Source organism: Echiichthys vipera, assembly GCF_963691815.1.
Source record: "Echiichthys vipera genome assembly, chromosome: 2".
Lineage (NCBI taxonomy): Eukaryota > Metazoa > Chordata > Actinopteri > Perciformes > Trachinidae > Echiichthys > Echiichthys vipera.
In genome coordinates this window covers 8823651-8839067 of record NC_139827.1, presented here as the reverse complement: position 1 = coordinate 8839067, position 15417 = coordinate 8823651, and the positions used below count along the sequence as shown (strand labels likewise).

The 15417-nt window shown below is 42.8% G+C and overlaps 1 protein-coding gene across 1 annotated transcript in view; it reads left to right on the top strand.

The window, feature by feature from the left end:
• LOC310963831 (uncharacterized protein) overlaps positions 1-15417 on the top strand; it is a gene marked incomplete at its 3' end in the record, with an annotated part of 270431 nt that overhangs the window by 35199 nt on the left and 219815 nt on the right. The window contains exons 16-24 of the mRNA XM_083936764.1: positions 56-105; positions 987-1162; positions 1489-3243; positions 4358-4437; positions 4685-4782; positions 5165-5279; positions 5394-5522; positions 5867-6061; positions 6389-6779. Coding sequence (XP_083792890.1) covers positions 56-105; positions 987-1162; positions 1489-3243; positions 4358-4437; positions 4685-4782; positions 5165-5279; positions 5394-5522; positions 5867-6061; positions 6389-6779 — 2989 coding nt within the window. The remainder of the gene's footprint in view (positions 1-55; positions 106-986; positions 1163-1488; positions 3244-4357; positions 4438-4684; positions 4783-5164; positions 5280-5393; positions 5523-5866; positions 6062-6388; positions 6780-15417) is intronic.

Here is a 15417-nt window from a genome sequence, read left to right as displayed (position 1 = left end):
AAGTCTTTGTTCTTGCGGACCTCACTTTTCTCTTTTGTTGTCTGCCCTATTTCAGACATCCCTGAACCTCACTCCTGCTGACAAGGCTCCGGAGAGACCTGCAAGGTAAACCCTGTTTCTTTTATTTTCCTCTGCATCACTCCCTCTTCCCCCTCCCCCATCCTCTCAACAGCTATGGTCCTTGTTGTGATTCAGAAGGGAATCAGAACTGCTCTTTCTTGCCTTGACTCTGGTGCAAATAGCCTCTGTTTCAGCCATTAATGATGATTTTTCAAGGATTAGTGTTAGTCTTTATTTGCTTTTGTCACTGAAGCAGGGCACTTTTTATCTCCCTTTCACTAACTGAGCCAGAATAAATTAAACCAGCGAACCTATTGATTCTGCCATTCACCTCTTATCCTTCCCTCAACAACCCCCCGTTCCTCCCCTCGTCCTACTGCCTTTCACCAATGGCCTGCTTATTCAGTCGCATTTTCCTCGGTGAACCGAAAGGGCATAAATGGGATAAGATGAATAGACCATGTAATTCATTCAAGGGACATTGTGTGTGTTTGTTCTGACAAGAAAGCCTGTTGGGTTTTTAGACATTTTATATAAGAGAAGTTAGGGTAACTGTTGTCTCATCTTTTCACACACAAGGATAATAGCCTAATATTTAGTAGGATGAGCTTTGATATACTTAAAAATGAGTCAGTAAATGACCATGAAAAAGTTGTTGTTTTTTCACAGTACTAATTCATGTATTATTCATTTCTGTGTTATTGGTTTGGAAAGAGGAAAAAAAGTGTACTTTTTGTTCACCAAGGTGATTTGAGATGTGAAACAATATTCATTTGCTTAATATTTGTTGTATTTTGGTCTATACATGTTTTTATCCTGATGATACAGGAAATATAGTAAATAAAATGTACTCACAAGACATTTATAGTACCTGGAAAAAATGTGCCTCTGAACACAGTTGTCATTGATGTCTGACTGTGTTGCAGTGCTGCCAGTGACTACAGAAAGAGAAGGAAGTCCGAGCCATTAAGTACCCAAGTGAATGCCCAGTCCCAGAGCAGAGCTGTAACTTCCCCTAAACCAGTGGATGCCTATAGACCCAGCAGCAGCCTAAAGAAACCTGTGGTTCGTTCCTCACCATCCTCACCCTCCAGAGCCAAAGGTACACACAATCCTCCTTTTCACTTGATATATTTTTCTCTGTGTTTATTTTCTCCCCTCTTTTTCCCCAAATCAAAGATGATTTGTTGTGTGATTTCTGTCTGGTGTTTCCTTGATTCATGTTGGTGGAAGTCTGAAGAAAAAACTTTTTTTCCCACCCTTTTTTCTCCTAATTCTGCCCCCTCTCGCTCGCTCTTCCTCCCTTTTGCTGGGTATAATTGCTTAAAATGCTTTCCTCCTTCTTCTCTTTCACCACGCTGCTCTATATTGGACATCTGAAAGGTGGGGACGCATGCAACATGTATTCAAACAGTTTGACCTCCCCAGGTCTTTATCAACGCCCCTATCTTCCCCCTGTCCCCTCTGACCTCGTCGATGACCATGAGGATGCTAGCCTGGAAGGCAGCTCCTCCTCAAAGCAGTCTGTCTATTGTAAGAACAGTTTGCAGACAAAATGCGAGGATGCTGAGACATGGAGCAGTGTGGAGGAGGTGCCTCCAGTCTCTGGCAAGCTCAGGTCACGCAGCTGTGATGACTTACTCAATGATGGGCATTCTGGCTCAGGTGGGCGCAACGCCATCCGCTCAGAAAGTGCTGGGTCACTGGTTTGTGATGGGAATCCCTCAGGTTCTCCTGAATCTATCTCCACTCGCTCACTGCCTCGCCTACACCGGCGACGAGCACACGATTCACCAGGCTTTCTCCAGCTCTATCGTAAAATGCACCAGATTGACCGAGCTCAGCTAATCCCATCTGAAATCATTCGCTCAGTCCGCACTCGTATCCTGGAGCTAGAGCGCCAACCTCACCTGCATCGGCATCGCCTCTCTCCTTGGACACCCTCTTGGGGCATGGAGGTGCCACGGGATATGGTGCCAAACCGCATTTCTGTATATGAGCGCCTTATTCAGAAGTCTAAATCCATGCCCAACTTGGGTGACACTGAGGTGCCTTCAGGCACTACCACACCAGGGGGCTCGTCATCTCGAGCCAGCAGTGGTGGGGGTGTCACACCGAGTTTCCCAAAACGCCGTTTTTCCATAGAATCTTTACTAGAGGAAGACAATAACGGCAACAGTGGAACAGTACCTCGCACCATGGATCACTTGCATCGAGCCCGTAGCCCACCTGAGGGCCAGCCTCGCGTTGGGCCGGAGCCTAGCCGGGGGCGGCCCTTTCCTGCTCCTCCTGTTCCCCAGGGCCCACAAGCCAACCCAGATTACTCTGACAGTGAACAAGATGCTATTGCATCAGACCTCAGTGACTTTATCCAGGTGGAGGGCTCCTCATTTTGCAGTGAGAGTGATTTTGACCATTGCTCACTAACCTCATCTGAGAGCTTGTACGGCTCTTCTACCCTTCACCACCACCACCACCTCCGTCATCATGCCCACCACCACCACCACCACCCTGGTCACCAGAGTCTAGGACAGAGCCAGGGCTACCAACACCGTCACCTCATCAGCTCCTGCAAGGGCCGCTGCCCAGCCTCTTATACCCGTTTCACAACCATGCTGCGCCATGAGAGAGAACGAGCGCGCCAGGAGCACCAGAGACCTTCACAGCAAAGCCGCAGCAGCCATTCTCAGATTCAGAGCTCACAGCAAGCGATGACGAAGTTGGCCTTCCTAGTCAGCCCAGTGCCTTTCCGCAGGAAAAAGGGCTCACCACCGACCTCTAGAAGAAGCAGTGGTGGCGGAGATCGAGGTAGCAGACCCAAGTCCAAACAGGCAATTTATGAGGCACTGGATGCAGCTTTGAGAGACATATATGAGCACATTCAAACAGAGAGAGGCCACAGAGGAACTCGGGCACCTGATGATAGCATCCTAAGGAGAATACTGGCTGAACTGCTGCCAAATGTGCCTGAACGAAGCTCCTCATTACGGGGGAGGAGGGGGTGTTGGCACGGGGGTCAGTCCTCTGCATCTTTGTACCCAGATGGGAGCCCCACCGGGTATGCCTCGCAGAGAGGGGATCCCTCAACGCCACGGCTACAGTCACCAATCAGTGCCTGTTACGGACGCCACTCAGACACCACAAACAATAATGAATATGGAGAGGAGCAGGGCAATGGAAATGGTCTCTGTTATTCAGGTGGAGATAATACACATATCACACTTCAAATATGTACATGTACACTTTTTCATGCAGCCAGTTATACCTGCACATAGTTATTTTCCTGCATAAATATGCATACACACACACACACACACATACAGAGATACATGCATACATGCCTATATACATATACATATATGTAATCTACCTACAGTTACCTCAGTGTCTCTTTCAGTATTGCATGGGCTCGTGCCCTATTCCCTTCATTGTCAGCCTGACATTCATTACTGTGCTTTTTTTTATATATTTATATGACATCCAGTGTTCTGTACTGTAAATTCTCCAGTCAGTGATTTAACAGTTCTTGCTGATGTTTCGCATTTAAAGGTCTGCTACTGAAATGGGAGGATGATTCACTTTGAGCTACTGGAAACCTAATTTGAAACACAGCAGAAAATCCTGGTTTTGATTGACAGTAGCTTAATGCTGAACAAAACAATGGCAATGCAGGAACAATTGAAATTTATAGAGGGGGAACAATATGTCATGTTAGAAAAAAATCAGAGGAACAGAATGGTAAGTAAGAGCAACACTAAACTTCCAGTACTAAAATGGGATCAAATATACAGCACACATGGAGGGCTGGATTTGTCTGTAATCAAGGTAAAGAAATATCTGAGAATTTACAGTGTATTATTCTGGTTGAAATAAATACATGTGAATATTCCTGTTTGTTTATATTTGTTTTGGTTTTATAATTTGTATGTTTTGTAGATTTATTTATGTTGTCTTATTATCCCAAAATCATTCTCTCCTTCAATCCATTTGCTTGTATGTTTATGTTTGTAAATGTTTTTTTTTTTTATCATATTAAGTCATTTGGGGGATTTATTCCCTTGTTTTGTTTGTTGCATGTGTCGTATTATGGGATTTACCTTGTTTTTCCAATGAAATGGAAATAAAACACTTTTTGACCCAGAGCTTTCATTCCCTCATTTACCTGTTGGAATGCCATCATAACTGTACCATTCACTACGATCCCAAAGCACGTTTTTGTATTGTGAGCATGGATGTGACATGATTGTGCTTACTGTGGTAACTCCTGTGACCGTTCTCATGTCTCTGCTAACCACAGACCAGGATGTCTCCAGGTGTTATTCCACCATGGATGGACGCCACACACCCCAGAGTAGAAGACCTACTCCTGACAGAGAGGTACAACATTGAAACTGATTGCTAGCACTCTCAACACGAGCATGCACTGTATTAGAAGCACTCAGTAAAACAATTCAGAAAGTACACAAATAATATGGCTGGCACTATAAAAAATGTTTAACAAATAAGAAAAATGTCACAATAACACGGCGCAGTTGAATTTTCTCACAAAAATTCCAAAAAGCTGTATTTTATGTTTTGCCTGGTAATGCTTGCCGGCTTTCTTTCTCTCACTCTCATCTCCTAGGTGTCCCATAAACAGATGACACAACTTATTCTGTTCTCTCTCCTCCATCAGAAACAGCCTGCAAGAGCCATTTATGATTTTAAGGCACAAACGGCTAAGTGAGTACAGTAAATGCACAGCGCATGCACAAGGAAGCCAAGCTTTTTAAAGCATGTATGCGTTACTGCATATCAACACATTTCGACTTGTTGCATCCAGTAATATGATTTCAGATCCTCACGCATTTATTGCACAAAGTTTCTTTTGCTTTTTAGGATTATTTCTTTGTCGCATCTAACCACCACAACGATGCTGATCTTTTTAATGCATAAATATATGCGTGAGGCTGATTCGCTGTGCGTGTTCTAATATCATCCTGCGTCAGTGGCTGTTCTGTAGCTTATGTTGCTATTTACATGAAATGAGATGTGATGGTTGAAGTGGTCAGTTCATTCATTTACGTCTGTGTACTGGCACTTTGATGACATGAATGTGTTGCAGGGAGCTGACCTTTAAGAAGGGTGATGCAGTGAACATCATCCGGCAGATAGACAACAACTGGTATGAAGGAGAGCACCGCGGACGGGTTGGGATATTACCTATATCATATGTAGAAGTAAGTGATAAACTGGTATGTGAGTACAGTAGATGTGCACCATTTTCGTGTCTTTTATGTAATTTGTCTAACCAATCTCTCTCCCTCTTCAACACACACATTTACACCAAACAGAAGATGCCATCCTCAGAGAAGCAGCAGCCAATTCGTCCTCCTCCGCCGGCACACGTCAGAGAGATCGGAGAAGCAGTAGCTCGCTACAACTTCAATGCTGATACTAATGTGGAACTTTCTCTCAGAAAGGTAGCATGTTTGTGTGTGAATGAAAAGCTGCAACAATGCAGCAGGTTTTGCAAGTGTTTATAATGATGGTATTTTGTGTTTTTCTGCTGAACTTTAAAGTGAAAATCATTAGATCTAAGTTAGTATGTAGAATCAAAATAATTGGGCTTAAAGTAATGTAGATTTCAATATAAGTCGTGCGTGTGTGCGTGCGTGTGTGCATGTGTGTGTTGAGTTTGTGCACTTGTGTGCATTGTACATGTAAAGCACATGTGCAGCGTTTGTGAACTAGTCCATCTCTGGTTACCCAGATTCTCTAACAAGTGTCACTCTCTCCACATATTTCTTGTTTTTTGTCTGTGAAGGGCGAGAGACTCATTGTGATAAGGCAGGTGGACGAGAACTGGTACGAGGGAAAGATCCCAGACACGACCAAACAGGGCATCTTTCCTGTGTCATACGTTGACATCCTCAAACGCTCCCCGTCCAAGAGCTCCACCCACCACATAGACCCACATGGTTACCCAGGCAACAGGACACCAAGCTCTACACCTATCAAGGTAAGGTAGGAGAATCGATATAACATTGTGACAGTAAAACTGTGTTAAAAAACTATGCAGCAATTTGTTTTCATACCACTTTGAGCGGCTTTATAAAGTAATTGATAGATTGACATTTTACATTCTCAAAAATGAACATGTTGTGTCTCTAGTTTGGTAAAATACTTAGATAGATAATAAATATACTTAGATGGACTTAATAGGTAAGTAAAAACATCATCTGCGTAAGAGAGTTAATACAGATTTAAGCTCTGTTTAGCCCTCAAATGACTCTGTTCCACTTTTATAAATTACACTGTTCCTTCTTTTCACTTCACCTCCATGGAGCCTTTCTACCATCTACCTCCATCCTCCACTACTCGTGACTTCCCCTCCCCTCATCCCCCGTTGAGAAGGCCTGACCTGCAGGCTATCACCAGCGAGTGGCTGTCCCTCACATTGGACCCATCAGCGTCCACTCTAGCTTGCTCCCTCACCACCACCCCTGTACCACCCACACCACCTCCTCTCCCCACTGACCTTGCACCTTTCCTAAAGGCCCAGGAGGCTAAGGCACCCTCACCTACGCCGACACAAAGAGGCTTCGCCCTGCTGCCTCAGAAGTCTTTCATAACTCCTCCTTTTAAAGAAGAGAGACTCAGTTTAGGTCACACTCCAGCTGCCCTGCCTTTCTCCCAACCACCTCTTCCTCCTCCTCTTCTTCCTCCTCCTCCTCCCCATCCTCATTCCTCATATGCCTCTCCACTGCCTGACTCTTCCCTGCGATACAACAGTGGCAAAGGAATAGCCCAAGCATTGCATATTTCTAAGCCAGAGGTTTTGTCTTGCACAGTGTCAGAACCAATAAAGTCGTACGCACAAGTGCACAAGTCAAAAGTGGAAGTAAACGAAAGCAGGAAAATCCCTGATGTTAAGCTGCACGTGAAAGACCCTTATGATGAGCTGTTGTCCATGATTCTGGGTGGTTCTACCTGTACAGACGATGCTAACTTTTCCAGATTGTCTCCGGTAGATTCCCCACCAGCTACGCTAACAAATGAACTCCAAAGCAAGTTTAAGCTAAAAGCAAAAGAGTCCCATCAGCCACCAGTCAGACCCACAGTAGTTACTCCAGCCAGCGCCTCGGCAGGCAGCAGTCGGTTAGAGGTACAGGTTCACAAGCCTGTGACAATGGAGCCACTTTTCATCACTTGGAGAGGGCAGTCAGAAACTCTGAGTGAGCTACCAGTCGAGCCTCAAAGACCACCATCGGTGAAAGGAAGGGGATTTACTGAGTTGTTCATTGAGGAAGAGGATGAAGCTAGAGAGGACAAAGAGGAGGACATCATAGGTGTCAATGAGAGACTCAGTCCACAGGTAGAGCATGGTGTGAGCTGCATCTGTTGAGTTTGGAAACACTTCAGGGCCCTGGAAGGGAGATGGAGGGATTTGTTTTAAATCGTAGGAAAAAAATAGACCTACTTTTACATTTCCTTTTGAATCTTTGTTTGACAAAAAGGTCAATGTACTCATGTCCACAGTAGTATACATGGCATTCTTTGTGTTCCATAGTGCTTTTTTTCACACAAGACATTTGACATGACGTCACACTAGGAAAGTGAAATAAATAATGGCTTAATTCCATTTAGCTGCTTAATTTTCAGGGTCCTGGCTCACTGTCACACTCCCACGGCGTATTGGGACACTTGAATAGAGCCATCAGTAATGTAATTAGTAACACTTCTACTTTTCCTACTATGACAAGTCGAAATGTCTGCTGAAAAAAGGCAGTTGTTGGAATCGTGAGGTTCAACTTTGCACTCACTATGGTGAACAATAAATCTAGTGCACCACATGGTACATACAGGAGCGAGTGATTTTCAAGGATAAAGTACTGTACATGCGAGGAGGAGGACGTGTTTGTGACATTTTATTTGTGCATTAACAATCAAAAAGCAACTATGCATCGACGCTAATGTCCGAAAATATCACTATTGTAAAGTATACTGTATACTTACTCAAAAGTAGGTTTTTTTCTATCATGTATTTAAAATATTTTTCTACATTTCCCTTCTGGAGTTCAGTAAAAATCCTCAGCATTTAGCTTCTACGATTCTGAATTGATGTGTGTGTTATTACCTCCATAGGCTGATGTCTCTTCTTCCACTCTGACATGGCTTCCTCACCCCAACCTACCCTCCCCCTCAATACCACCACCTGTGATCTCCTTACCTCCCCCTTCATCTCCTTCTTCTTTGATTCCTTCCTCATCTTCTTTTACTCCTTTTTCTTCTTCTTTTACTCCATCGTCTTGTACTCTTTCTTCTTCTTCTCCTTCTTCTTTTACTCCTTCATCTTCTTTTACTCCTTCTTCTTTTACTACTTCCTCTTCTTTTACTCCATCTTCTTTTACTCCTTCTTTTACTTCTCCTTCTTCTTTTACTCCATCTTCTTTCCCGCGGACACAACAGCAGGATCACACCTTCCCTCCCTCTCCCCCCATCTCCCCTCGGCCCCCATCCCTTCCTCGCCTCATGACATCGCCGCTGCCTTCAATCGCTCCCTCTCCACCTGTCTCACCACCACCCCTCCACTCCTCCCACCCCTCTTCAAACGTTCCCTCACAGGGCTCTGTGTCTCAGCCCTCAAGCTCTCCCAGTCTGCCTCATCCGGTCACATCCTGCCCCAACTCAGAATCGGCTATTCCCCTTCCCGCCCTGACTCCCCCTAAACCCGTCTCTCCTCCCCTCCCAACCCCACGCTCTCCCCCCGCTTTACCCCATCCAGGACGTAGGTCTCCCAAAGTGAAGGTAAAGCTGGAATGCAGAGATGATGGCTTTGGTTTAGATCATGTTTGTGGTGCCAAGGATAATACGAAGAACTCATGTGATGATGGCTTTCTCTAACTTGTGTGTTGTTGACGTTACTCAAGCTGAGACTGATGAAAAGCGATAAGTCAACTAATCAATTGAGGAAAATAAATGGACAACATTTTAAAATCTGATTGTTTTGGACTGTTTGATCTGGTTTTCATTATTTTTTAAATGTATTGACTAAACTATTAATCAGAATGTGTCACCAGATTGACAGCTATAAATAATTGTTTGTTGCAGCCGTGGCTGAGACTACTACGTACTACAGTAGTGCACTAACATACCATACATTGTCAGTATAAGTACATTGGTGATGGTTGGTGGTGGTGATGATTCATGTACAGCAGAGAACATTCTTATTCTTGCTCTTGTTGGTTTTGCTGTGGTGTGTTTACAGTCGGAGGATATTCATCAGCATGTTAGTGGAGGATGTGTTGCAGCATGTCATTAGTTTTTGTACTTGTGTGTTCAGCTCATGAAAGCTGCTGACACGTTTACTGTTGAAGATTATCGGTGTGTTGCCTCTGGTCTTTCTGCCTGTCAAGCAGGATCCAGTTGTTGGTGGTAAACCTCCTCGTAGCCCCATCTTGTCTCGGAGGTCCTATCTGTCCGCCATTAGAGGTCGAAGGGTAGGGGGCCATGTCTTCATTCAACCATGCTCTCGCTGTACTCTTGTCTCAGTGCAGGAAGGAGGAAATCTTGAGAAACAACATTATCATCACCACATATTCTATAACACACAATGAAGTTTGCTGCTTTTCAAATACAGTGTAATTGTCCTTATGAGAAAGGAGGAATTTTAGTATTTGGATGGTTTGTCTGGTCATGTTTGTTTGCAAAGGAGGTCATAAGCAACAATAGGGCTGGGGTATATGGTGTCATATTATCAAAACACTATTTAAATGTCTGTCTTATATACAGGAGTATACAAAAATAGGATTTACCACGTGGAAGACATTCTATATCATTATATATATATATAGAATATTGTTATCAAGATATGAAATTGCATTTATCAAGGAAGAAGATTTTGGCCATATTGCCGAGTCTAACGAGACAACATTGGACAAGACTTATTGTTCCACCCCCTCACATCTTAAACAGCAGCCTCACAACTACATGGTTTTGACTTTCTGTCTGTCTGTCTGTTTCTGTCTTTTTCACAGCGATTAGTACAGGATGCACTCCACGGTGGAGGAGACCCGTAAGTGAGATTTCTTTTTTTATACATTGCTTCTCAGTATTTTACTGCACAATATCATGAATGTCAGTTTACCATTGTTTTTTCTAACACAGGTACCAGGCCGTATACAACTACAACCCTCGCAACGAGGACGAGCTGGAGCTGAAGGACGGCGACATTGTAGATGTGATGGAAAAGTGTGATGATGGCTGGTTTGTTGGTAAGAAGAGGCCTGCTGGACAACCAAAGTACTGTCCATGCAGGGTTTGTGGTCTGATTGGTACTATGATCTAGAGCAGGGGTGCCCAATCCTGCTCTTAGAGAGCTACTGCCCTGCATGTTTTAGGTTTCTCCCTGCTCCAACACACCTGAGTCTAATGATGTGCTTGTTATCAATCAGCTGAAGCTTGTCACAGGTTTGATAATCATTAGACTCAGGTGTGTGGAGCAGGGAGAAACCTGAAACATGCAGGGCAGTAGCTCTCCAGGAGCAGGATTGGACACCCCTGACCTAGAGGCACTGTGCTAATATCAACAAACTGTGACCACTAGATGGCACTGTGATGTCACTACATCCTATTTAAAACATGACTGTTGAGTCAACATTATTCTGCACAGCTGAGCAAGTCTGAGAGCCCTGAGAATCTGTTTTCTGTGTTAATCTTTTAGGAAAAACTTTGCCCTCTAAAGATGTGTTCATGTGATTCAGTTTGATCTCCAGGTTTGGCTGGATTACAGACTGCAGTGAGCTGGAATAATATCAGTGGCAGCTACTGCCAAGTTTCAGCCAGTCGAGCACTGACAATCCCATTTCACTGCTCTTTGTCTTTAAAGGGACCTCTCGAAGGAGCAAGTTGTTTGGAACCTTCCCAGGAAACTACGTAAAGCAGCTATAATGATGATTCCAGACCCCCCGCTCCCCCTTGACTGCTCCCCTTTCTGTGACACGTTCAACGCCCTCAGCACAGCACCCGCAGGACACCACCTCCCAACACTGGTTGCCCCCAAAAAAAAACTGTCGCACATTTATGTGTTTGCGTGTATGTGTGGCTCGTCAGCTTCACACAGAACATTTAGCTCTAACTAGCCATCTTTAATGGAAGACTTGTATAAAATAATGTTGTTTTTTTAATCTTATCTTTTTATCTTTATTTTTCTATTACGGAGAACCCAAACTTTGTGCTCCAGTCAGTGACCTTTAACTTTTGACTGTGATTGAAGGATATCGAAGGAACTTTGCAAACAGTCGTATAGAAGACAGGGCAGCACAGTGATGCTTTTTCTTTCTGTTAAAGGGCAGTAAGATGACTTTTCTTTTTCTGCAGTATCAAAACACTTGTTACATATCATTTCAGTGTTCAGTAACACACATCCCCAAAGACATTCAGTGCAGAGTGTTGTAAAAACAGTATTCTGTCAGCAGGTCTGCTGTGTACCAACTGTGTTGAAGGGATTGCAACCTATATTTCAGGTAAAAGGGTGTTACTTCCCACACTGACATGTGGAAAAGGCTGTGCATGTATCAGTCTGATGTGTGAACGTATCGATTGGTTGATAAGAATCTGGGGATGTGAAATCATTAATCGTTATGAAACAATCATGTCAAATATTGCAATTAAGAAAGTGTGAAAATATCATTGACACTGTTGCACTTGATATAATAGATTCAAAGATTGAGAACAAAAAAAAATTTCGACATGTTGGTTCGTCATCTTCACGCTAGGATTGATGCACTTTAACGAAACTTTTAACACAAATTCGTGTTTTATCTTAAAATTTCACTTCAGATTTGACACATTAGACGTTAATGTTTGTGGGGCTTCATGATATATTGGTCATGTTTGAAAAGTGTATGCAAAAAGGTTACCGACCTTTTTAGGTATTATATTTATTAGAGGCCAAGTGCTGGTCGAACTGTGTTAAAAGGATTTTCGAAAAGGAATTTCAACAGCAGCAAACCCACATCTGAAGGATTGTTATGTTATGAAGCGTTGTTGTCCGTAGAGATGCTGAGCGACAAGATAACACAATAGTTCACGGACTATAATAATGCCAGGTGTCATGATGTTTTGTGTTGAATTATTTAAGTCAGAAGCAGGATGAGAGCATTTTATCATGTCATGTAACTGCAGTTTTTCCACTTTTGTGGCGTCTTTTAACCCTGTTGTCAGAGTTATTGGGTCACTGTTTCATGAACCTATACGCTATCTGGAATTATCTGAATTATTCCATATTGTCATGCTCGGTGAATTGTGATTTATGTTTTTTTTTTTTCTCATTTTACATGTTTCACTTAGGATGGACATTGACAACAAAACAATTGTTAAAGCACCTTATAAAATATATTTTTTGTTTTATCATTCATTGTCCTTCACGTCACCCCCTGTCATCCACTATTTCAGCTGGTGTGAGAACACTGTGTGTGTGTGTGTCTGTGTGTCCGTGGTGTTTTTGTAAGCCTTTTGTATGAGTGCTGTAAAATGGCCAACATCCACTTGCTTTATAAAGTCAGCTTTTTTCTCACCCACCGTCATATTTGGTTTCCTCTCCTTCTTTCTTCACATTCTTCATCAGTGGTGCTAATTTCCACTTTTTCAGACTTAGCATCGTAGCCAGGCACGTAGGCCTCTTTTTATCCGGTTATTTGTCGTTTTAAGAGCCAGTGACGTATTTAAACTGAAGTTACTGTAGTTAGAGTGAGTAGAGTTGGTGATCGCTGCCTTACATCCGACTCACTAATTTAATAGCCATGTATATGTAAACCTCTTCTGTGATGCAAAAAAATTCATTTATGCATTATATATAGTCTAGCAATCATCAGGAAAAGTGCACAGAACGTATTCACAACAGCGTTGAAACATACATAAAAACCTCCTTTGATACAACATTAGGAACAGATTTGGATCGAAGACATGAATTTGACTCCTGATATGTCTATACATGTAATGGAAATGTTAATCTTATATGTTATTCATGTTAATATCAAATTCAGTGCACACTCTCTTGGACCTAAGTATTTCTACAGTATCTTAGCATTGATGGATGATTTTATGGGGCTGTATTGCTAATAAAAATCCAGCTGGTAGATGAAATATTTCCAATTATGTTTTGCTTTCAGTTTAACAGGAAAGACAGCTTCATTTTTTGATGGCATGATGTTTAAAGGTACGTGACAGCTTTTGACCCCTTTCCTACCCTTTTATCCCGGGCACAGAGGTGACACACATGTTTGTCCTCTCTATGTCACATGGTTCCACAGCTGGTGGGCGTAATGTGCACAATACTTTGGGTGAGAACTGTTGAATGCAGAAAAAAGGCCGGTGGTCTCAAGGAGATACCTGTTCTTCTCATTGTCTACAAATTCCATGAAAATACAGTGAATTAGTCGATCTCTCAGAACTTTACGTCTCTCGTAGCTCCGAGACAGTTTTTTTCCTTAAACAGAACAGGGTTATATAGTTTACTTTTAAGGGTGAGTAATTTGCTAAACACCTACTGCAGTTTAAAGCAACAATACTCAACAAACAGTGAATGTTTCATTTTTCTGGGAACTACTTTCAGCAGTGGATTAACACATAGGTGCTCCGGTGGGTATTTCTGGCAGCATGAAGGTGAACAGAACTGACAACAAAAGGAAAATAAACAACAGTGCCCATGTTCATAGTAATTCACATTGTGGTGCATTGATGTGTGTTCTAATAGTTGTTGGACATCAATGGATCTCCATGGCAGGGAGAGATGAGCTTAATCGGGCTTTGACAACACAACACAGACAACATATGTTAGTGGATCAATTAACTTAATTTAGGGTCTTTCATTGGAATTTGTGGCAAAAAGGAAACTAAAATTTAAATATCACCAGACGTCTCAGCTTGCTGCAGTGATGTATGAGGTTACAGGTGCAACACACTTGAAACTACTTCAAACCTCTCATAGGATTTAGGAATACTGTTTTTATCCAATTCAATGAATAAACCTTTATTTGGTTACACATTAATGTAGATGTTTAACTTGACTGAGAGTATGTGTTTAATGATTTTTGATATCATCAGGCATCGCAGGGCACCCCCAAGCTATTTTAAGAGAGTAAATGGATGATCAAACTACTTTTTCAGTTGATGTGCGATTAAAAAAAAGTATGCATATAGGTCCATTTTAATGTACATGTCTTTTACAGGTGGAGCAAGTAAAGCATAGAAAAGGGGGCAGTATATTACTTGCTAAGGCACTGTATGCTACATATGCTCACATGCTTTTGGTGCGGGTGTGAATTAGTGGCAGAGAGGAAGTGTATGAATAAGGAAACAATGCAGGTAGACTCTTACATGTCTGCAAAGAGAGAGACATCTTAGAGTGTGAATTCTTCATCTACTTCCCTTATTTGTGTTGCCATGGTAACTGCAGAAACAAACCATGTCTCTGGTCCACTTTAAAATACTTGTGTAGAATGACATGTCTAACTGGCACAATGATACATTTACATGATGGAAAAACTCAAAAGCCTATCAGTGCTCAGATAGATTAACAAGCACTCAGTCTGTCCACAATGTGCTCTTGTCACCACAAAGCCTTTCCAGTTATCATTTTTGGATGATGATGCAGATATCAAGGGCATGTTGCAACTGGAGAAAACATCCTCAGCTTGGAATAAAACACAGATTATAAACAAAAGCAAGAGAAAACTTTAATACTTTGTGTTTCACAGACAAGACAGACAATTCTTGGCATAAACAACAAAGAAAGAAAGATGATAGAAACTGTTAAAACTGGATTGTTGACAAGCCCAGGGGTGAGAGTCTTGGGTCCCGTCCAGATCAATAGTGGCTGGAATGTGCCTGTGGGACTTCCAAGGCCTCAGAGTGGAGCTGCGCCTCCAGACCAAATAAGGACAGGAGCAGCAAGACCCGTCAACCAGAGCGAGAGGAGGCCAGCCAGACTGTGAGCTGCCCAGGGATGAGAAGCGATGAGGGGGGGGGGGGGGACAGCTGGTTTACATCCTCACTCTGTCAACAAGTGTCCATGTAGGTACTCGCACACTGGGAGCCAAAACTGGATTTGTTTAGGATGACTGATGCTTTGATAGCACCTGATTTAACAGGCTAACATCGCTTTCTATTTGAAGAGAGAAGTAGAAAGAGAGAAAATGAGGAAAAAGGGCTCAACAGAAAACTGGCGAGCAAATGCCGTTAGAACGATGTGGGAGCCCGTTCCCAAAATCTGACCAATTACTTCACTGCTGGGGTGGGGTCTGTCCATTCTCCTCCCCCTGCACCCACCCACATGGGTCTAAATCTCCATCACTTTGATATTCCTATGCTGTG